Here is a 22347-nt window from a genome sequence, read left to right on the forward strand (position 1 = left end):
TCAATAAAAAGACCAACTCTTTATCAGATATCAGTCCCGTTGTATGGAGTGGGGGCAGCAAAGCTGAAGGGTAATTCTAGTGGAAGAGTGAGACCTGCGTCAGATTAATAGAGGTGGTGTGTTCACAACCGGGGAGATAGGAGAGAGTGGTGATGAGAGAAGTTAGGTGTGCTTCATTCCAGGGTCTTTAACTTGGGAATGAAGACTCCCCCAGGAATTACTAGGTCCTGGCTACTGGCCTTTGCGAGTTTTTCCTGGCCCACACTCCCAGAGCTTCTCCTCTTAGCTCAGGTGGAATTAACAAGCACAACCCAGCCTCCCTGGCCCCCCAGGGAAAGATGGAAGTGGTCCTTGGGAAGATGAGCAAGGGTTCCCTCTAGTGGTCATGGGGAGAATTGCTCATTTTAACTTGGCACTGACATCTCCCATCAGACTCCACTACCTCCCACACTGTGTTTCTAACCAAATCAGGGCCGTCTGTCAGGACACTCCCAGCCAGGCTCACCCTCATCCTCTGCCAGTCCTGAGTTCCTCTCACTTCCCCATTCCCAGGTCCTCTGTGGCCTCGCTGACTGGGGCCAAAACCATCCTCCTCCCACTACAGGAACCCTTGTCCTGCCCTCATGGAATCACATGCTCTGGATCCTTCCAGGATGGACAGTGCCCTCCATGAGGCCTGTTGGTTGGTGCCCTGGAGCCCTACCCCTTCTGCCCTGGGAGAGGCAGCATAGGGTCAGGCAGGCGATGAGGCCAGGAACAGAAGGTTCTAGTCCTTTCTGGGAAGCCTAGGGCATTCTCTGCCCTCTCTGTGCCTCCTGCAAAGGCTGAGGGTCAGAGCCCAGCAGAGATGAACCTCTGCCCTGGTGTGCTTTGGCTAGAGCTCCTGTAGAGCCCACGCACTCTCCGTTCTGCCCCCTCCCCATCCCTGGGGAGTTGCTGAGGCCTGGTGCTTGGAGCAGGGGCAAGGGGAGCTGGTTAGTCTGGGGTCTGGGGTGGCAGTGAAAGGCGAGAGAGGTCTCCAAGCTTTGAGGGGGAGGGGTGTCCTAAACTACCCCTACCCCCCAACCCTACCCCCCACCTGTCTCCTCCTCCTGGAGCTCTGGAGAAATGAGGATGTTTTCTCAAAGGCAGTGGGGTGGTGCCTGCAGGTTCGCTCCTTTGGTGCAGGTGGTGGCGGGGGGCCGTAGGGGCACAGGATGGTACCTGGGGGGCCCTGTCCCAGCCATTCCCTGCTCACCACTGCAACACCGTCTCCAACGCTGTGACATCAAGGCCCCAGGAGGCTGGAAACGAAGCTGCCTTCACAGTGGTTATTTCTGCCCTCAGCTCCAGAGGTGGATCTGAGAGGAACAAGGAGGGTGGGCACTGCCCTTTAGTCCACGAGAAGACCCTGCCCACGAACACCTGACCCCATGGTACCCTTGAGGGGCCCTGCCTGCCCAGCCCTGGCACATCAAGGCCCCCCCGAACCACATCCTCTCCCATACCCTTCCTGGGCTTGGTACAGCTACCCCCCCCCCCCCCCCCCCCGCTACACTGGATCACCGTGACCTTGAAGGCCCCAGCTGCTGGGTCTAGCTCTGCTCCAGTGGTTGCCATGGCATCCGGTACTTTCGCCGGCAAAAGCCAAACAGCCAGAGTCTACCTGGCAGGCGGCCACTGCTCTCCCCGCTCTTCAGGGTACTGGGTACCTTCCGGCGGGCCCTGGAGGCAGTGCAGTGGTAGCAGCCCAGGCTGCCGACGGGGGTACCCTGGCTCTGCTTTCAGCTTCTGGTCTCCCTTCCCTCTGGCCTTCTGAGAAAGTAACAGATTTATTCCAGAAATCATCCTTGCCTTCCCTGCAGCAGAACAGCACCCCCTCAACAGCTAGGAGCTAGGCCGGGGGGCAGGAAGGAATCCTGAGTACCCTCCCCACTGGGTCTCTTGTCTGGTTACCACCTGGCGGAGCCCCAATTCTAGCAGGACGGTCAGAGGCAGAAGAGTGACAGCACTAGCTGTGCCCAGGCCTACCCCGGACCAGGAGCACAGGCCTCCTGAGCCAGGTGCTCAGAGGGTAGGGGAGAAAGGGGGCAGCCCCAGGGAACCCTGGAGAAGCGGGTGCAGCCACCCGTACCCACCACTGTGGGAGAACTAGTCCATTATACCCTCTATGTCAAAGTCAAATCCTCACCATTGGCACTCAGACACAGAGTGGTCCAGAAATGGCCATTTTAATGCAGAAAACCATGATAATTTACAAATGAATCACTTTTCTAGGCCAGAGCCTGGAGGCTGTGAGGGCAGAGAGGAGGTGGAGGCCGTCGAGAGAGTCGGGGACCAGGACCGGCAGATCCGCACCTTCACGACCCATCCCACCCAGGCTCTTGGCTGCCTGGTGAACCCCAAAGTCCCTAGCCCCGCCCCCTTGACTCCCACTACTCATTTCCTAGTGGGAAGTCTTTGGGCCAACTTCAGGACAAAAGGTGAAGAGGGAGAGATAAATCCTTGGAAGCGAGGGCCTGGGGGGCAGGGAAGGGAACAAGGTGGGAAGCTGCTGGCCATGGTGGCCACCCTACTCTGGCCAAGCACAAAGCAGAGCTGGGCTCTGGAGGCCCAGGAGGGCACCACTCCCTTGCCTTCCCTCCCAGCAGGTGGCAGAGGGACAGAACACAAGCACAGAGCCAAAAGGGGAGGGGAGGGGGAACACAGGTCCTGGGGCAGAGGAGTGGGAAGGGGTGGTTTGATTGGATCTGGCTTGGAGAAAGGAAGGGGATCTCGGAGGAGGCGGCTTTAGGGGAGCCGTTAACCCTAGTTCTAGATCATTCCCCCCAGCTATATACATCCATCTGTCAGAGTTGGCATGATGCTGGTTTGGGCTCATCAGCACCTCCCACGTGGGGTGTGCAGGGGGAGATGGGCTGGAGGCTCAGGGCACTGGAGGTAGAAAGGAGCCCTCCCACCTCCCCCTTTCCCCAAGCCAGGAAGGTCGAAGACACATCTAAGGCAGCCCCGATTCCAGCGTGGCCTGAGGCCAGGAATACCGGACTTCCCAGGGGTGGTTGTGGTCCAGGCCCTGGCTGACTGCAGGCACTTCCCCACCCCCAAATCTGGCATGGTGAAGGGGACCCCCAGAGCTGGGTCCTATCAGCCCCTCCGAACAAAAGAACGTGGTCTCCAGCAATATCCATGGGGTGAGGGCGGGGACTGGCAGCAGGGGTGGGGCCTTCTCCCTGGACACCCACCTGTCCCCTCTCCCACCTTGTCCAAGGGGGCAGACCCCAGAGCAGGACTGAGCCCCGGAGAACGGGTCTGGCCGGGCAGGTGGGTAAGGGAGAGATGGGGAAGCTGGTCACTTTGGCATCTCCAAGGCTGACACTTGAGGCTTCACCTTGAAGTACTGATGGAACCGGATCACTGCGTACCTGCAGGAGGGAGAGCAGGGGAGCCCGGCTGAGAAGGCCGGCCAGGTGGGGGAACTGGGGGAACTCAAACCCTGAGCAATTCTCACCAGCTCCACCCCCAGGGCAGGGGAATTTTTTTTTTTTTCTTCCAACTATTTTATTTTTCTTAGACTGGAGCAACCCTTCCCTAAATGCCCCCCCCCCCCGCCCCAGTTAAGCAGTGTAAAGTACACTTACATCTTTATAAACAGCCCTCCAGGACTTTTTCAGTTGGCAAAACTGAAACTCTACACCCATTAAACAGCAACTTATATCCACCCCCCCCCCCCGGCCCCCAGCGCTTGGCAAAAGCCACTCTAGTTTTATTTTAAAAATTAAGTAACCACACCACATGTGGGGCTCAAACTCCTAACCCCGAGGTCAGGAGTCATGCTGTACTGACCGAGCCAACCAGGTGCCCCCCTGCTCTGGTTCTGTGAACTTGACTAACTCAGTTACGTAAGTGGAATCCTACAGTGATGGTCTGTTTGTGACTGGCTTTCGCTTAGCAGGTCCTCAGAGGTCCTACGTTCTAGCATGTGACCTGGTTTTCTCTCTTTAAAAGGCTAAGTAATACTCCCCTGTGTGTGGAGACCACCTTTATGTCCTTAGTCAGCCGTCATGGACATGGGGTTGCTCCCGCCTCTGGTCTCTTATGAATAAGGCTACCGACACGGGTTCGCACATCTCTCTCTGACCCCCTGCTTTCGACTCTGGCTGTGCACCCAGCGGTGAGAATGCTGGATGGCCCAGGCATTCTATTTTTAAATTTTTGAGGGAGCTCGGTATTGTTTTCCCCAGCAGCTGTGCCCTTTTATGTTCCCGCCAGCAGTGGCCAGGGGTTCCGATTGTCTGCATCCTTCCCAATGCTGGGTTTCTGTTTCTTTGATAAACAGCCATCCTAAGTGTGAGGGGGAGATCTCAGCTGTGTCTTTGGCCTTTTCACCAGTCACTGTGAACACTGTGAAGTCGGGGTAGTGTCTCCTTCCCAGCTGAGGGTGGGTGAGTTAGGGGCGGGCAGGGCAACAAGACCAGACCAGAATGGAGAAAGGCTAGACCACACGATTCCTGGTCCTTGAGGCCATGTGTATCTGAGATGATGGAGCCAGGAGTCAGTACTCCAATACGGACCCCGGGTCGGCCCTAGTACCTCACTGGGAGGAGCTGAGCCTAATACCCCCGGCGGTAAGCGTTAAAACCGCCCCAGTGGCCTCAGAGAGTCACTTCTGCACTCTGGAAGAACTCTGCTCCCTCTGCCATAAAATGAACACTTCCTTTCGCCACCAGGCTCTGTGGCTAAGAACAGTGGCTGCAGAATGGGGTGTAGTGAACTAGGTCGTTAAGATGTAGGAGGGAAAGCCAATCTGCTATAAGGCATGATGGGAAGGTTCGAGAACTTCTGACTACTTTCAGCGTGGTGCGCTGGGCTCAGGTGTTTCCCCTAGAGTGGTGACCCCACTGGATATGGGGTGACTGGATTGGGGACAAGTTAGCAGAGCAGAAGAAGGGACTTTGGGTATTGTCTCTGGACTGTCTTTGCCCTCACACCCTTGGCTCGAGCTACTCCTTTCTCCCACTCCCCATTGCCCCAACTCGCCCTCTGTACTCACCTGAGGAAGTCAAAGTCGATGGTGGAGAACTGGTTCTGGATGAGGGCCCAGAGTGCCCAGAAGAAGTGAGATGCCTGGAAAGGGACCAGAGTAAGTCAGCAAGGCAACCACGCCTGCCTGTCAGGAACCCCACAGAGCCAGGCGCTGGTCAAGTCACTGGTCAGCATTTTGGAGGCTTCACTCCCTTGAGAAAAAGGCAGAGCTCTACCTGCCCCAGGTAGGGGTCCACCGGATGGAGCTTCTAATGCTAAGCATAGCTTCATTCCTGGCATCTCCCCTGCCCAGGGGAGTCTCCTGGGTCCTTCAAGGCCAAGGCACCAGGATGAGATGAACCCCTCCCCCAGAGCACAGGCCCAGTCCCATCAGGGGGACCCCCTTAACTGACGTCCTCCAGCCCCTTTCCCTCTTCTGTCTGGATGTGGGCTGGGTTGGAAAAGGAGTGTGGGTGTGATAGCACGAGGCCCTGAGTCTGCCTTCAACTGCTTCCCGCCTTGACCAGAGGAGCCCTCAGGACCAGACCACCCCAGGCTCAAGAAGCCAGAGCCTGCTCCCAGCTGTCCCTGAGCAAACAGTGGTGACATCATGACTAGCCCGAGCCAGGGCCCCCTACCCCACCCCACATCCTGCTCAGTCGGGGCTTGGCTGCATAGCACCTACCTCCACTTTTCAGGACTTCAAGGGGCATATAGACCAATTAGCAAAGCGTCAGTAATGATGTGAAAACATTTAGCAAGAGGCCTAAGCGCAACAGTTAAGAAGAAGAACCTGATGGGAAATCAGTTCTGTGCCAATGAGGAAAACAGGAGCGGTAATCCAAAATGACAGGTAAGTCAAGATTCTACGTGAGCGCCACGCTGTATTGTGAAATTCAGGGCAGTGGACCTGTCCTCCTGCTTCTGCGAGGCTGACGTTAATAAGACTAGTTAGCAATCCCCTGGGCACACACTGGAGGAGTCCGGCCCTGAACCAGGTACCCTGGATGAATGACACTCCAAATAGAGAACTGACAGCTCGGTAATTTGAGCAGGAAGAGCGTGGTGGGAGAAACTTCTATGCAGTTGAGTCAGAGGCGGTCGTTAACAAGGAGGATTGGAACGGACATGCTTTATCTCCTCCAACGGCTTAAAAAAAATGAGATGCATTTAACGGCAGCATGAAAGGCTCAAGTTAGATACTAGAGAGAATTACTGGTCCAAAGGAGAGAACTGCTTTAACAGGAAGCTGGGCTCTTTTTTGAAAGTCTTTCCCTAGGAAAGAGAGACTTGGATAGGGAATTGCAGGCAAGAGGGCACCTCCGAATTCTGGGGATGCCCAAGAGGGCTCTTCCCAGACCTCACTTCCAGGGTGGGGGCTGGGGCCTCAGGACCTCACTTCTTACCCTGACCTCTGCTTCCTTTGCCCTGGGCTGTTGGAGGAGCTGGGGGTGCCCCCCACCACCACCCCTGCGAAGGCACTTACCAAGGCGAACTTGTTGACTTGCACGTAGAGCCTCTCCACCTCCCTGGGGGTCACAGCCATGCCCTTCTGTGCCTGTAGGTAGTAGTGCAGCCACTGCAGCTGGGTCTCCCGGCCGGGGTAGCGGCAGTAATCCACCTCGTTCACACCTGAGGGGGAAGTGGCCATGAGGCAGTGCCTGAGAGGCGGGCCCACCTGGGGCGGGGGGTCGGGGAGTGGGGGGACTCCTCCAGCCCACCAGTATCCCCTGCTCCCCTAGAAACCTTTGTGTACATCCTGTGGGGCTGTGCCTAGGAATACAGCCTCTCGACCACCGAACTTATCCAGTGTGGGGAGCCGGGGGTGCTGCTTTCCATGGGATGGAGGAAAGCTGAGGCAGACTGGTTGCAGGGCGAGGCACGGTTTTGGGTGTGACAGGGACCCCTAAGACAGCATCGCTGTACCCCTTTGCCTTTCAGAGCAACTACGGCCCACAGGAGGTGCTTGGCCACAGCACCCCACCCAAGGCCGCCTCTTTGGTGGGATGCAGACCAGTGAGCCCCACACAAGGCCTTCCCGCCCACGGGCCAGGGTCTCCCATCTGGAAGTGTGGGTCTCTGACTGCCTCCTGGACCAGTGTTGAGCTGGCTCCTTCAAAACATCACCCAGGGAGCTTGGTAAGAAGTTCCCAGGCACCTCTAGCCCCGTGTCCAAATCTCCAGATAACTCAGAAATGCAGCCAGGCTTGGAACCCTGGACCAGGCGGCTTCCATTGCTTCTGGTCCTGCCCTCAAGTCCTCGAGCTGCTGCCCGCCCAACGCACCCCAGCCACATCCCTGACCCGGTGGCAGAGCCTGGCCTTCGAGCTGGGACGGAGAGCTGCAGTTCACTTAAGACAGGAGCAGGGCCACCCTGCCCATGGTTTCTTCCTCTCTTTTCCTCCCTGTCCTTCCCAAGCTCCCCTCACTCCTGGAGAAACACACTCCATCTCCTGGGGTCCCAAGAGGATGGCTGAGAAAGAATCCTCTGGTGCAGGTGTAGAAACCCCCAGAGTAGAAGCTGCTCCCAGGCAGCCAGGGAGAGGGGAGGTTAGGGATGGAACGCTCACTTTCTGCCTCCCAGGACTGGGTCTTCCTGCTCCCAAGAACCCAGGAGTGCTCCCTGTCTCCTTCCCTGCCTTCCTCCTTCCTTCATAACCTGAGAGCACAACGCAATCTGCCCCTTGGGAGAAATTCCAGCTGGATCTTGCTCCATGTGGGGCAGGAAGACTTAAGATGCTTCAGAATGATCCCTTCTGGAAAGGCCAGCAGGTCTGGCAGCAGAGCACCCACAGGCCCAGGGCCCTGCCCAGCTGAGGCCCCACTGTCCTGTAGGTTCTTAGATGCCGCTGGTGGCCATCCTGGGAAGTCACACTCTCAGGTACAATGAGTGCTTGACAGACCCCGTCACCAGGGCTTCTCAAAGGGACACAATTGGGCAGGCTTAGGCTGGGGAACGGCCGAGGCTGGACCAGGTACGCGGTGGCTTGACAGCTGGCCTGGGTGTGCCTCACCTGTCCTGCGCCCCAGGGGCTGGCCCCATTCCCCTGAGCACCCCACACTACCTGATTGTCACTCCAGCCCCAGTGTCCAACTCCATCCCCGAGTCACCTCTCTGGTCCCATCAGATCCTTTAACAATGAAGCTCTCAAGCTGGAAAAACCTGCCCAGCTTCTTTCACACAAATGCTGCTATTGTACAGTCTGGGCCTTTCCTCAACTGGCCAGCACAGCCAGACACCTCTCATCCAATTGCATCCGTTCCGGTGCCGGCCTCCTTAGCTACCAGAAAGCTAGCTACCCTGCCTAGTACCAGTGAACACCAGTAGGAGGCTTAGCATGTGCTCCTCTTGTGTGTGGAGCTCACGCTGATGAGAAGTAGGTACAGTTAATACCTCCACTTTCCAGAGGCCCAGAGAAGGTAAGTAACCAGCCCCAGGGTCACACAGCTAGTAAGCCTCAAAAGCCAGGGTTTGAACATGGACAGTAAAGTTGCAGAGTATATGCTTTTAATGAGTTCCACCTAGATTCTCCTCAGGGCACCAGCTTAGCTTGTTCTGCTCCTTCTCTGCAGGCAGGATCCTTATGATCGTGCAGGCAGTGCTGGGCAGAAGGCAGCCTGAGCAAAGGGACAGGCAGAGGCTGTGCCTGGCCCATCTACCAGGGGTAGAGGAAAGGGGGCTTTTTCTTAATATTTTTTACTTTTCTAAAGTAATCACCGATGTGGGGCTTGAACTCATAATCCCAAGATCAAGAGCCACATGTTCCGCTGACTGAGCCAGCCAGGCCCCCAGGGGTCTTTTTCTAACTCTCATGCCAAGCCCAGGATCCTAGGGAGGGGACACTGTCCCCATGAGTACCCAACTGCCCGATGGGCTGGCGGGGGTCTGCTCTGTGTGCGGGTCTGGCCTCACCCATGAGCCTTGGAGCCCCCTCAAGGCAGGCTGTGCCTCCCCTCCCTGAGCTGTGAGATTTTGGAGGATGGGCTGTCACGCCTCCCCCCCCAGGGAGGGCAGAGCCCCGCCCCCATCCTCACCCCGGACCTGGCCCTCCATCACGAGGAAAGTATCTTGGACTGAGACAAACAATACCCTTCTCACCTGCAAACTCGTTGAAATGGTTGCCAATGTCAAAAGCTTGGTAGTTGTAACCGGCGTACTCATAGTCAATGAACCGTACGTGGCCTGTGAGGGAAGACAGCGGCCATGAGGGTGGGTCCCGGGAGAGGGAGACGGAGCCCGTCAAGTCCCCACAGACCGGAATGCCCCTGTGGCGGCAACCCAGCCCAACCCACCCTCCCTGGGGGTGCCCTCGAGGCTGTTCCTTTGTCCCCCTGCCCCTGAGCTGTCCGCACACAGGTGGGTACTCAAGACATCTGTCCTCCACGTGGCTGAGGACCAGAGGTAAAGGTCGGGGCTCCCCGGGGGTGGAGCTCTCATGGGGCACACAGAAAGGTTCTGTCCCTAGGAGGGCCCAGGCCAGACGTCCTCAGAAACCCAGAATATTGCGGCAGGGGGAATGGCTCAGGTAGCCTCACACGGAGGACCTCCACAGACCACAGCATAGATTTTTTCCAAGTGGAAATTTATTTCCTTCTCCCTTTTCTTAAGTCAACTTGAGACCTAAACCGGAAGGCCGCCTTTTGCTCATCCCAGGGCCGGTCTGAGCAAGGGCAGCCGGAAGGCCGCCGATCACCAGGGTACCGCCCAGCTGTGGCCCAGCCAGAGCCGGGGAAGGCATACCTTGGGTGCTGTCGTAGATGATGTTCTTGCAAAGCAGGTCATTGTGACAGAACACCACCGGGGAGTCCAGCTGCGACAGGTGTTCCTTCAGCCAGGACAGCTCCTGCTCCAATACCTCCACCTTGGGGACATCTACGGAAAGGCTGGGCGGCGGCAAGAAAGGAGGCCGGTGAGGGGGAGGGCTGACAGCAAGATAGGCGCTGGGCCTCCGGAGTCCTGAGTGCTGGCCCCATCGCTACCTGTTCCTGCAGGGGACCCTGGCCAAATGGGCCGCCCTTTAGACCCTCACTTTTGTTGTCTGGCGCTAAGACGTCCTGATCTCCTGACTTCCTGCAGTTACTCTAAGCAGCTTATTAAAACACGGTGTAAGAGCCTTTTGCAAAGCACATCTGTCCCTGATCCAACAGTGTCCCTGCCACTTCGTGAGAGGGCGGGGAAGGTAAGGAAGGAGGCACAGGAGGACAGGAGGGGACAATGCGTGTCTGCACTCAGTTGTTCCACACGAGAACGAGCGCAGAGGTCTGCTCTCTAAAACAAGACTGGGGAGGCCTCACAGTGCCCTGCGGAGGGGCTGGAGAGCACAGACACTCCTGATCCGTCCCTCTCCTCCTCCAGGAACTGGTGTTGCAGGAGGAAAGGCCCAGGGAGCTCATAAAGGCTAACTTCTCATTCCCAGAGAGGCCCCTCAGGACCACTGAAGGAAGCAAATAAACTGCTTCTTGGGCTCACTCCTCCAAGACCAAAGGAATATTAAGGGCTTTCAGTCGAGCACTTGCTCTGTAGCTCCCCAGTGACTTGTCCCCTGCACCCTGAACTAGGAGCATGTGTGTCCTTGTCCCAGACCACACCTACGTGCGCAACTTGCATGCAGGAGCACAGATGACAGAGGCCACCACTCTTTCTGCCCTACCCCTTCTCGTGGTACCTAAGGTCTCGCTGCTGAAAGAAACCTGTGTTGAGGAACAAATGAATGAATGAATGAATGGGTCCCTTGGTGCCGGGAGCAGAGGTCATGGGGAGGCTGTTGAGAGCACACTGTTCTGGGACGCTCTGAACTTTGGTCCCCAGGAAGCACACAGGTCTGTGTACACTGAAAAGCCAAACAGTTAGCACAGCCCTTAAAATCCAGAACCACCAGTGGGTGGAGGGGAGTTGGCTGGGGTTTTATCTCCTGTTCTGTCTCCATGTAGCTCCTGTTTGCTCTCTTACCCGGGGCAGCCCGAGTATGTGCGGGAGGATGAGTGGGAGATCCGTCCGTCCTCCCCACCCTCCCAAAGGATGCCCCGTCCCCCCCGACACGCGGCCCGGAGGCCAAAATGTGGCAAAGAGCATTCAGTGACTAAGGCGTCCCCCTGTCCCCCCGGGAAAGGCTAAGCGGCAGGCTCCCTCCCAGGCTTTGAGACCCGTCAAAGCTGAAGAGGATCTGAGGTCCCTCGTCCAAGTTGTCAAGGAAATGGAGGCTCAAGGAAGAGCAGAGTCCTTCCAGCTTCCAGAGGTTTCTTGCACAGCTGAACCCTCTTCCCCCTCACCTAAGGAAGGCAGTCCTCAGCCTATTCACGGATGCAAAATCAAGCCAGACCTCCTAATGGTGAGGGTCCCGGTGCCCCTCAGAGGCTCTGCACAGGCCACTCTGAGCTCGGGGGGAGCCTGCCGGGGATGATCAGGGGAGGCCTTCCTTTATCCTCACTGGAGTTTATCTGGGATGCCCGGTCTACATAAAAGCATTTCAGTCTTGGCTCTCCTTAAGACAATATACTTCAAGATTTTTTTTTTTTCTTGCTCCAAGACCATCTAAAGATAAGAATTAGGAGGCCTCCTTTGGTTTGCCCAGGTCTCAGCCTGAAAACCACGTCTTTGACATCTAAGATACGTGCTGCCCAGGCCCTGACCGCCGCCTGACCCCACCTTACCCAACCCCAAGGCCACGCAGATGGTTACTAGAGGAGCCATCCAGGGCTTCTATCTCCCTGAGCAGCCTCCCTCTGCTGCCCCGCTTCCCACCCCGGGCCACTTGAAAGCCCGCCAGCTTTGCTACCTCAGCCCTGACACCACTAGACTTTCTCAAGGCTGTGGGGTTGGCAAAATAGTAACAGCCACCGCGTCACAGAAACTGTCACACCCCAGGCAGCCTGCTGCTCCTAGTCCCCGGTCCCTCAGAGGCAGCAGGATGAGGGTGCAGGGTCCCTGCACCCCATCCCAGGGAAGCCTGGGGGTTCCTGATGAAAACACTGCTGCTTGGGGTTCAGTTAGTTATCTCAGGGTCATGATCCCAGGGTCCTGGGATGGAGCCCCATGCTGAGCTCCCTGCTCAGTGGAGAATCTGCTTCTTCCTCTCCTTCTGACCCTCCTCCCCACTCATGCTCTTTCTCTCTCAAATAGATAAATAAAATCTTAAAAAAAAAAAAAAAACGAAACAAAAAGAAAAAAAACAAAACAAAACACTGCTGCCTGCCAAATGTCCCCACAGCTCTCCGGATATGGGCGGACGGAAGTACCTTCTCTCACAGCAGACTAAGTGTCCCAGCTTCCTGGCGTATCTCCTTTGCCCTGATACCACACAACCCATCTGCATCTCCTTCTGGTCCCCCAGAGCAGGGACCACCCCCACCCTCTATGCCCAACCAAACACCAAGGCCACCAAATCTATTCCCACAGGGTCCCCAATACACCTGCCACTCTCCACCCCACTCTCCCCCCCCACATCACCATGACGCTGCCCAAGGATCTTGCTCATTCTTCCTGAGCGGGTCGCCCTATCTCCAATCCCTACCCCCACTTCCCCAAATCCCGCCCGACTCTGTCCCTTACAACACCAGAGAGCCTTCGTCCTAAACCACAGTCATGGTCCCTGCCTGGCGCAGAGGCCCCTGCAGTGACTTCCCACTGTCTGCTAAACAAAATGTTGGCTCCCTAACCTGGCTTCAAAGGGTCCTCCCCGTCTCATTCCGCCCCACCACCCACAGCCCTTCCCAATCTCTCCAGAAGGCCCATTCCAGCCACCCTCATCCACTTGCCACCCATGAGCCAAGTGAGTTCACACCGTCTCTGCCAGCCCGAGCGGCCTCACTTCCCAGCTCTGCCCCTCCTGCCTCTGCCAGGAAGACCAGCCCTGGTTCTCCCACCCTACATGCCTTCTTTTGTCACTGTGCAAAGGCAGGTCCTGTTTACCCAGATGGTTCCTAAGCTCCTTGAGGGCAGGACCAATGTCACGTCCATATTTTTCATTGTTTTAAATCCCTGTTGATGTTTGTGAAATGCAGGATTGACTAAATCAGGGGTATTAGACTGTAACTCGAGCTCGCGAGTTGCATCTCGTCCCGGTGACTGCTCACCACTGCCCCACTTGGGGCAGCTTAGGTCATTTACGACACACACTGTCCCTTAAAGAGGCTCTGAGAAGTTAAACAGCTCAATTTGCCAAGGTCAAAGGTATGACAAGAGCAAAGGTGGTCAGTTCTTCAAGGACCACTCCACTCCCAACGAGGTCACCCCTGAAGGTTACATGGAAATAGTACAGAAGTCTAGGCCTGGAGCTACCACTGACCTTGGGCAAGACCCATCCCCTCTCTGGACCTCAGTTCGTCCATCTATCAAATGAAAGTGGTGGGCTGCACGATTGAAGGGCCCTGTTGACTCAGACACCCCAGGGTCCTGCTCTCCATGTGCTGTTTTAGCCCTAGGGGATAAGCAGTCCTTGTCCCAGAGATAACATTTGGCATCGAAGGTCTGAATGTGGGCCATCCTGGACAAATAGTCCGAAAGACCGGCTTGATAATCATTAAGTGCAAGGATCCAGATAAAGTCACGTGTGTGTGCGTGCGTGTGTGTGATAGAGACACATGATTGGGATAGAGTTAATTATTGTCTTGTCATCTTGGAGGAGAGAAGGAGATACCCCGTCTCCCATGAACCTTTGGAACAAGGGAGATGTTCAACCCAGCAGGGTACCTGGAGGGATCAGAGACTCACTACTGCCTTTCCCTGCAGGGGTGACACATTCTTCTCTCAACTCTCCATGCCTCCTCCAGCACTCAAGCTGGGGACAGCCAGGCAGCCAAAGGCTAGAAGAACTTTCAGGTTGCCGGCTGGAGAGCCCGCTGTCTGGGAGCCCCGTCTTCCCTGGGGAAAGGCACAGTCGGGATGGGTGGAGTACCAATCCTTGGAAAGGGCAGTGAGGAAATGGTAAGCTGTCAGTGTGAACAAGGTGAGAAGCAGGGTCCCCAGGGGCATGTGGGGACAAGAGGCGTCCAGGCAAGTAGCAAGAGTCTTGATGTCTCAAGGGCTTGTCAACTGACAAGCTGAGTTTTGACTGACTGTGAACTCGGCCTCACCCCATTCTCAGGGGCCAGGCTCTCCCTTCTGGTTGCTCAGAAAGCAGCTTAGGTAGAAAGGGCTCTGGGCTAGGAAACGGATCCCTGCCCCCCCCCAATGAGCCCCACATCCTGGGTCAAGGCTAGTCTCTGAGCTTCAGTCTCCTTTAAGGAAAGGGAGAGGCACAGTCCCCAACCCTCATCTCTACTACAACCAGAGACTCAATGAGACACAAGCACACAGGCGTAAAGCTGTGGACCCAAGATCCTGAGATTTAGTCTATCAGCCCAGCTCTGCTTGGAGACACAGACTCAGCAGTCAGGACCTAAGCCCCTCAGCCTCCAGGGGCTGGGGGTGGGATGGAGCCTGAAGAGTGAGGGGTGGAGGGATCCCATGAAGGCAGCAGACACAGGGGCAGCCTTGAACCCTCCCAGATCTCTGTACCTGGGGTTGATCTCGTTCTTCACAAGGGTGAAATAATTGTGCATCTTGTGCCAGAGGGTGGGCTTGGGCAGGCTGCCGTTGGCGTGGATGGTGTGAATCTTTGCCATTTCTAGGGCGATTAGCCTACACAGAAAACAGGAAGGGGAGAGGGATCAGCGTGGGGGCAGGCCCATCCCAGCTCAGCCCCTCCTGACCAGAAGGGGCTCGAACAGGGGGACGACTGGGACGAGCCAGAGGGCTGGGTGTGGGACAGCTCTCTGAGGGACTCTCGTTCCTGCGGGAGGAGGGTCTGAAAATGACATCAGGCCTTTAGTCCAGCAGCAACTTTTCCAGAAGTTAGGGCTGGGGCTGCTTCAGGGAGCAGGAAGGCAAAGCTGCGGGCCGCTGGCCACGGGTCAGTGACCCTGCCCCACCCCAAGGTCGTGTACCCACAGCAACCTGTGAGGACAGAAGGATCACCTAGGGATGGGGGCAGTGGCCCGCCTCCCTCCGGGGACTCTGATCCATGCCCACAGCGGGGGAATGAGGGGGGTGGTGATGCCTGGCTGGGAAGAAATGCCTGCCTCTTATCAGCCAGGCCAAGGTGGGGAGGGAAGCAGGCCGGCCCAGGGCAGCCCTTTCCTCAGCAGCAGGGAGTTGATGCTGGCGGCCGGGTGCCAAGGACGCAAAACAAACCAGCGTTCTATTTTCAAGTTCTCCTGTGGACATTATCCAAGGTCCCGGGAGAGAAGGAGGGGGCGGTGGGGAAGGGGGCTGGGAGAGGGCGGGGGCGGATGGAGGGCTGACCGGTCAGAGAGGGAGGGCCTTGATAAGGACCCCAGCATCTGAGGCCCTGCGTCCCAGCTGGGCTCCCCCAGTCCTCTGCCAGCTCTCCCTTCTGGAGCCCCACCCCCAACCCGGCTGCCAAGCCTCCAACATTCAAGCTTCCTTCGCCTCTGCCTGTTGCTCGAATAATAATCACTAGGAAAGACAACAAAGGCATTGGCTGTTTGAAACCTTGTTACTGAGCTGTTCCAGGGACACCCCTCCCCTTGCCAGGTCCTGGGAAGGGGCAGGCTGTCACCTAACAGGATAGCAGGGCAGGCTAAGGTCTCCTCCAGAAGCCCCCCAGGCTCCCACCTCCCGAAGGGCGGAGGGGGCAGGAGGCGTGGCAGCCACGAGAGGGTGAGCGAGAGGGTGAGCATAGAAGGCTGTGCTTTCAGAGGCTAGAGGCCCCGGGGGCAGGAGGGAGCCCGCTGGGGTTTCAGGCGAGGCAGGGAAAGAGACCTGAGACCCAGGCCTTTCCTTCCAGAAGGAAGATTCCGACTAGAGCATGAACAGAGCGTTTCCTTGAATATCAATAGGGCTGTTGTCTGAAAAAGCAATGGAAGTAACCTCAACACTCAGCATTTTTGTGCTGCAAAGCCTCGTAGAGGTTGGGAGGTGGGGTTCAGGGGAACATGAGGCCGTGGCTCCCCAAGGCCTCCTCCTCGCCTTTCCCTCAGAGATCCACCTTCCCCTGAGAAAGATAACGGGCTCTCCTTGGAAAATCATCAGGGAAGAGCCTACTTCCTACACCTACCCCAGCTTCTGGCTCTCCCCCAAGTGTGAAGTTGCTATCGAACCTACATCCATCTTCAATCTTCCTGATGGTAACTGTTCCCACGAGAGCACGAGGAACGGCACCACCTTCCCAGAGGTGGCTGCGAGAGACCCAGGGACAACGTGCCAGTCTACGAGCTTATTTACACAAGACTGAAGGAGCGCCAGCAGCGTGGCGTGGGAGAAGCCAACCCATGGTTCCCCGGGCCCCCACCCTGCTCTGACCGTCTGCTTCCAGGCAGGACACTCAGCAGGAGCCAGAGAAGACCACTGGACAGGTTTGTACGTCCCCCTAACTCCAGACAAAGACACACACACACACACACAGATACGACATACAACTCGACATATGACATAAATACCCCAGAGCCTGACCAGCCGCAGAGGGAGCACTAGAGCAAAGGCATCTCAAAGTCCCTTCTAAGTCCCTGGGGGGCCCATCTGTCTCCACAAATAGGGCCAGGTGCACTTACTTGGGGTTAACTAGGTAGCAGGTGAGGAAGCAAAAACTTCTTGGTCTGCTCCCTAGATGACCTTTTACTGTTTCACCTGGGTTATCTGGAAAGTGCCTTCTCCTTGGCAGGGATGGGACTGAACCCGAGGATCCCAGGCTGCCCCCAGGATCAGAAGTCAACCTCAGCCTGCCTGGGGACCTCGCTTGGCCAGAGGGCCCCGCATGCAGCGGTAGCATGGGAGGGAGGGCCTGACCTCCATACCCACAATGGTTAGAGGAGAGAAAAGGCACTAAGGGCTCCTCTTTAGTTCTCCCCCTTCCAGACCTCACAGAGGCAACCACGGTGCTTAAAGGTAAAGTCGGCTTCCTGGGTGCTACACATCCAGGCATTGGGAGGGGCTCCCAGGGGATCATGGGTTCTGGTGAGCCTCGGGAAGGAAGCCTTGGCAGCTTCCCAAACCTGGGCTCCCACTTTGTCGGGGAACCTGGACGGAGCTCAGACTGGGGGAGGGCTGGTGTCTCTCTGGGCTGCTAAACCCAGGCTCCCCCTGGATAGGGCCCATTCTCCTAGCATGCCTGAGCTCCTGGCAGGAGGGGAGGGGCAGGAAATCCTGGGCGCTCTGCGGATTTGGCTCAGATTTCATTTCCAAGGTTTCAAGATGTTTCCAGGTCAGACGTGGGGTGGGCAAAGGGCGGAGACATGAAGCCAGGAAGCAGAGCCCTGCTGCATTTAGGGAAAGCAGATCCTTTGGTCCCAGGTTCACCAAATTCTCACTTGCCTAAGAAGCAGATCACCTTTCCAGCGGATGCCACTGAAAATCCATACAGACCGACGGCCCCTCTCTGCAGAGCCACGCGTGTGCACACACAAACACACATTTTCATGCAATTTCAGGAAGTTCACAGACCTTATGACTCTTTCACGGACTCCACTCTATGCCAAGGAAGTTGGCCAAGGCTTGAGGAATCGTGGAAATGAATGGTAACCCGGGTCACCTTCTCACCTGAAGAGCCGGGGCTCCCGGATGTGCTCGGGTCCCAGGGCCATGCCCCTCATGTACTCATAGCACAGCCCATTCTGAAAGGTGCAGTAGAGTTTGGGGGCGCAGCCATGTGCTCGCAGCAGCTGGAAGTTCCTGACCTCATTCTCCCGGTCCACCAGCAGCTCAGTACGCTCCCCGTACACCCGGACCAGCACGCAGTCCCGCATGTCCTCCTCCACGTAGCAGGCCACCAGCTTGTTGGTGATGCCATCAGTGAAGCGCTGTCATGGGGAGGAGGAGCACAAGGGCGTGTGGGGCAGGGTCTCTGTTCAGGCCCATGCCCATGGCTTCCCCACCTCTAGCAAGGGGTGCTCATTTGCATGCCCAGCACAACCATGCAGAACCCTGCCCCGCCATCCTTCAGGAGCTCAGCACTGTTCCTAATGCTTTACCCTCCTCAGTGCTTGGGAGAGCCTGAGTTCTAGAAGAAAACCTCAGCCCAGGCACCCTCATGTCTCCTGGGTCCACTTCTAGCAGATGGGATTTGGCAGTAGAGGAATTTCCACACTCCTTGGTGGGAGAAACCCCCTCCTCGCTTCTTACCCCTCCATCCCTGAAAGAAAACTCTATGGACCAGATTGTGGCCAGGGAGGATCGGGAGTTGCCCAGGACAAGTACATCCTGACCCAGCTAGCTCTCACCCTCTGCCCGGCCCAGGACTCTTTGCTACACCCCAGACCCCATCCAGCCAGGGCGGTGCGGAGTTTACGGAGACTGGAACTCAGCCGAGGGTTTTAGGGGTCAGAGCTCCTTAGGGCCTCGAAGTTCCAAACCAGAAGAGACAAGAGGACATGGGCTGGGGTTGGGGGAAACAGACTAGACTTTCTGGGTACGGTGACAAGGAGGACTGAACCATGGAATTGACGGGGCACAGTGTGACAGAGCCAGTAGGGGCTTTAGAGGACATCCGAACCAATTCTAGGTGGGGAAACTGAGGCCCAGAGAGGGGAAGGACTGGCACATAGCATGTTCCATCAGTGCTGAAATTAACCTCAGACCTGCTCAATGCCTTGTGGGTATTACAACTGAAGTGTGTCTTTTATTTCGAAAATGCTACCCACCCATCTGTCCCCCAAGAGGTGTCTGTCAGCCTCTGCACTGGGGTGGGGGAACCTGGCCTCTCCCCACCCTGAAGACCCAGCAGCAGGGAGCCCCTGCCACTCCAGAACTAGCTGCAGGTGCCCAGCTCCGGACTTCTTCCTCCACAAGAAGCTCCCAGAGGGGCTGGCGGGGGAGGGTGAGCAGTTGAAGACCCTTTAGAGGATGCAGATCAGCTGGGAGGTCTGCCTGAGGCTCCTCAGTGGGAGGCTCTGCCCACATCTGTGTCCCGGAGAATGTACCCAGCTGGGGATGAGGAGGCCCCCTGTGTGGGGGTGCAGAGCCTGAGCCTGGGGCGACGGGGAGGGTTTTCATCCGGAGCAGGGGCCCTGGGCTAAACCGAAATTCCACACGGTGGCTCTTGGGACCGGCTCAGAGCCCGGAGACTTTGCTCCCACCACGGGGCAGAGAAGGCAGGGATGTGTGTGTGTGTGTGTGTGTGTGTGTGTGTGTGTAGGTGGGGGGCTCCCTTAAAAGTTCCTGCCTCGTCAGGTTTCAGCGCCGGCCGCGCGCTCCTCGGGCGGCGAGGGGCACCGGCGCGCGGCGACAGGGGGTGGGGCCCGCGCGCGCAGCATGCTGACGGTGGGCAGGTGGACCTCCGGGCTGCCCACGAGCCCCGGGGAGGAGGGGGGTGTGGAGCCCCGGGGAGGGGGTGGGTGGCGGAGGAAGGTGGGAGCCTGGCTCTGCTTGGGGACCAGAACAGATGGAGCAAAATACACACCCAAACCACCATTGCAACCCTGCCCTGCACAGCGGCCGCGCACCCCTGGGACAGCCACCCGGACGGATGCACGGACAGACGTTCACGCATCCCGCTCCAGCCCCGAAAGGGCCCCGGCACGGCCCCGCGCCCCCTCGGCTACCTTGGTCCGAACTTGCTCGGGCTTCCAATGCGGCCGCAGCTCCTGGATGAGGCGCAGGGCTCCCGGGAGGATGTCGTCCTGGTCCACGGATATGCCGAAGCAAGGGACGGCGGCGGCCCTCGGGGCGCCTGGCGGCTCCCGGCAGCCCGCGCTGGCCGCCGCCTTCTCCTCCATGCCCCATGAGCACTGCGGGCACGGCGCCTGCCGCCGCAGGTAAAAGGGCGAGCACGGCAGAGGAGCCGAAGGGGGCACAGCCATTCCCAGCAGCCCCACCCCCTCGGAGCCGCCGCGCGAGCGCTAGCCCCTGCGGGGGGGCCCGGCGCGGCGGTGGGAGTGGTAGAGGAGGGGCCAGGGGAAGTCCATGACTCAGGAGCCCGCTGCCCGCTCCGATCGGCGCCCGAAGCCGACCCGGGAACGCCGTGGCCCGCCGCGATTGTGACATCATCACGGGCGGCGGGCCGCGGGGCGGGGGCCCGGGAACGCCCCCGCCCCGCCCCCGCCCCGGCCCGCGGGCCGCCGCGGACTCAGCGGCCGCCGCTACCTGGAGCTCGGGGCGGGGGTGACGCCCTCGGGGAGGCCGTGACGCCAGGGGCGGGGCCTGGGAGCGCCCCGCCCCGCCCCGCCCCGCCCCCACCCGGGTCCCAGGACCAGCAGCGCGGGGATAGCTCCCCGGCCTCTGAGCCCGCGCGATGGCCAGCCTCCTTCCCCTTGCATCGGCGCGGACCGCTCTCCCTGGGCGGCCTGGGGCAGGGCCGGGGGAGGCCTCTTCCTGCGCCCCGGTTCCAGCCTAGTGGATGGAGATCTGGCTGCCACCAAGAGGTCGGCTTGGACTCGCCCACCTGTGCCCCAGGTCCCCGCTGAAAAGGAGTCCCCCGCTGCATCTCAGAGGCCCTTGGCCCTTCTCTGCAGGGAGCTCCCCAGACAAATCCTAACCCACCCTCCCATCCCCCGTCCAATGCATGTATTAGGTGGCGAGGTGACATTGGGTGGTGGATGTGGAGGGTGTGTGTACGAGTGGGAACTAAGATCGCTTGTCTTCAGCCCGGGTGGGAGAGCTCTCGCAGCCCCATCCAGAAACGTGCCTACAGAGAAGGGGCCTTCTTCTGTTTCTCCGAGTTGTTCCTTTGGCCTCTTCAGGAACCTCTCAACCACAAGGCCCTATCATTATTGCTGCCCAGAATCCAGCTCTGCCCAGCGGAACTTCCGCCGTAGTGGAAACGTTCTATATCCGTGCTGTCCAGCACAGTGGCCACTAGCTAGCTACATGTGACTGCCCAGCACTTGAAATATGGCTAGTGTGACGTTCGACTTAATTTTAATTTTAATGTACATCGCCCTATGACGCTATCGTTTTGGACAGCTCAGGAGACGGAGAAGCCTGCCTATTTCAAGGTCATGGAGCCCCAGGATATAGAGCTGGAAAGGATACTGACTCCAACTCTGCCTTTTGGCAATGAGGAAATAAAGGCAGGCTGGCAAGAGATCTTAGAGAATGGGGCAGGGGGTCCCAGGCTGGGATCCAGGATCCTGAACACAGACTCAGGCTCTTGGCTTGGGGCGGGGACCCTGCAGACAGCTCCTGCCTTCCGGCATCTGCTCTAGAGGAGCCCCAGGGTCCCACACAGTCCCAAGGGGTTGCAATTCTGGAGCTATGAGGTTTGCCAGGGGCCTGGTTGGGCCACCCTGTGCTTCACCCTTTTTGGTCAAAAGAGGGGTGAACAGCTACCGCGAAGGGGGCCAGTATCCACGACTTTAGGTCGGTGCTGCTTCTCATTCCCCAGCATACCCACCCCATGCTGGTCGCCCGAGGAGTAGGAGTGGGAGAGGACCTCAGCCTGTCGCGTTCCATGTCTGTGAGAGGGGGCACAGCTGTGTGTGTGGTTTTGGGCTTGTGCATGTGGGCCCCTCTCCAGGGCACGTGCGACTCTGTATCTGTGAAGGTACACCTGCATGGGTTAAGGGGCCCCCGACACCTGAGTCATACAGGCTGGCTTCTAATCTTGACATGTATCGACGAGTCGTCTTGGTCCCATGCCTTCCGTTCTCTGAGCCTCAGTTTCCCCGCATGTACAAAGGAGTATCAGTCAGATCTCTGGTGTTCCATATTGCCAGGCGATGGTGTCTTAGACTGCATGTGTCAATGGTGACGTGGGCCAGGGGACTAAGGCGTGTGCCGTGCACAAGGGGCCGGGTGGAGCCTGAGTTTGAGGCTGGCTTCTGCCAGCTGGGAGCACCTTTCTGACCCACAGTCTCGCACGGAGCTGGCCTTGTGTGTCAGCAGCCCCACCTGAGCGAGGATGAATGGCATCACCCCTGCACGCAGGAACCTGTGTGTGTGGGTGAGTGTATAGTTTGTCATTCTATGTCACATTCCTGTCTGCACATGATCCCTGGCTACGTCTCTCATCTCAGACCCCAGTGAACCCAGGTGCAACCCAGGGCTGTGAACATGAAGTCTTTATTCTGTTTGTTCTCCAAGCAGGGAAGCGCTGGTGCTGGAGGCAAGCATCCGGAAGGAGCTCCACACCCCAGGCCCCTGCGTGAGGGGTTGGGCAGGGGTGCGTCCCGGAGTGCTCTAGCTCCGGGCTAGGGCTGGAGGAAGGGCCCACTTGGGCAGCAGAGGGCCTCTCAGCGGGCCAAGGCAAAGCCGATGCGATTGTTATGCCGGTCAAACTCCGTGTAGAACTTGCGGATGAAGCTGGCGCCCAGGACCCAGACAGGCCCGGTGGGCGGTGGGACATCCAGACCGTGGAGGGCCAAAGTGCACAAGTCATCATTACCATAGGAATCCTGGCAGGAAGCGAGAGGGTC

The 22347-nt window shown here is 57.9% G+C and overlaps 2 protein-coding genes across 4 annotated transcripts in view; both read right to left on the reverse strand.

The window, feature by feature from the left end:
* ETNK2 (ethanolamine kinase 2) lies at positions 1–19958 on the reverse strand. Of its 3 annotated transcripts, XR_014303714.1 has the most exons (10): positions 19537–19958; positions 17537–17796; positions 14498–14620; positions 9743–9885; positions 9101–9184; positions 6488–6633; positions 5030–5103; positions 3222–3401; positions 1238–1340; positions 1–815 (listed from the first exon to the last, which is right to left on the reverse strand). XR_014303714.1 is itself a non-coding variant. In XM_082702094.1 (8 exons), the coding sequence occupies exons 1-8, from the start codon at positions 19792–19794 to the stop codon at positions 3329–3331; spliced, it is 1161 nt and encodes a 386-aa protein (XP_082558220.1). In that variant the 5' UTR covers positions 19795–19958; the 3' UTR covers positions 2195–3328. The 3 variants fall into 3 exon arrangements, 1 of the variants encoding a protein (XP_082558220.1); XR_014303715.1 differs by having other exon boundaries at positions 1–1340; XM_082702094.1 differs by lacking the exons at positions 1–815; positions 1238–1340 and having other exon boundaries at positions 2195–3401.
* The window catches only part of REN (renin), a 12756-nt gene continuing 10243 nt past the window's right edge, over positions 19835–22347 (reverse strand). Inside the window, exon 9 of the mRNA XM_082702093.1 lies at positions 19835–22326. Coding sequence (XP_082558219.1) covers positions 22165–22326 — 162 coding nt within the window. The 3' untranslated portion in view covers positions 19835–22164. The remainder of the gene's footprint in view (positions 22327–22347) is intronic.

Source organism: Mustela nivalis (genome assembly GCF_964662115.1).
Source record: "Mustela nivalis genome assembly, chromosome: 16".
NCBI lineage: Eukaryota > Metazoa > Chordata > Mammalia > Carnivora > Mustelidae > Mustela > Mustela nivalis.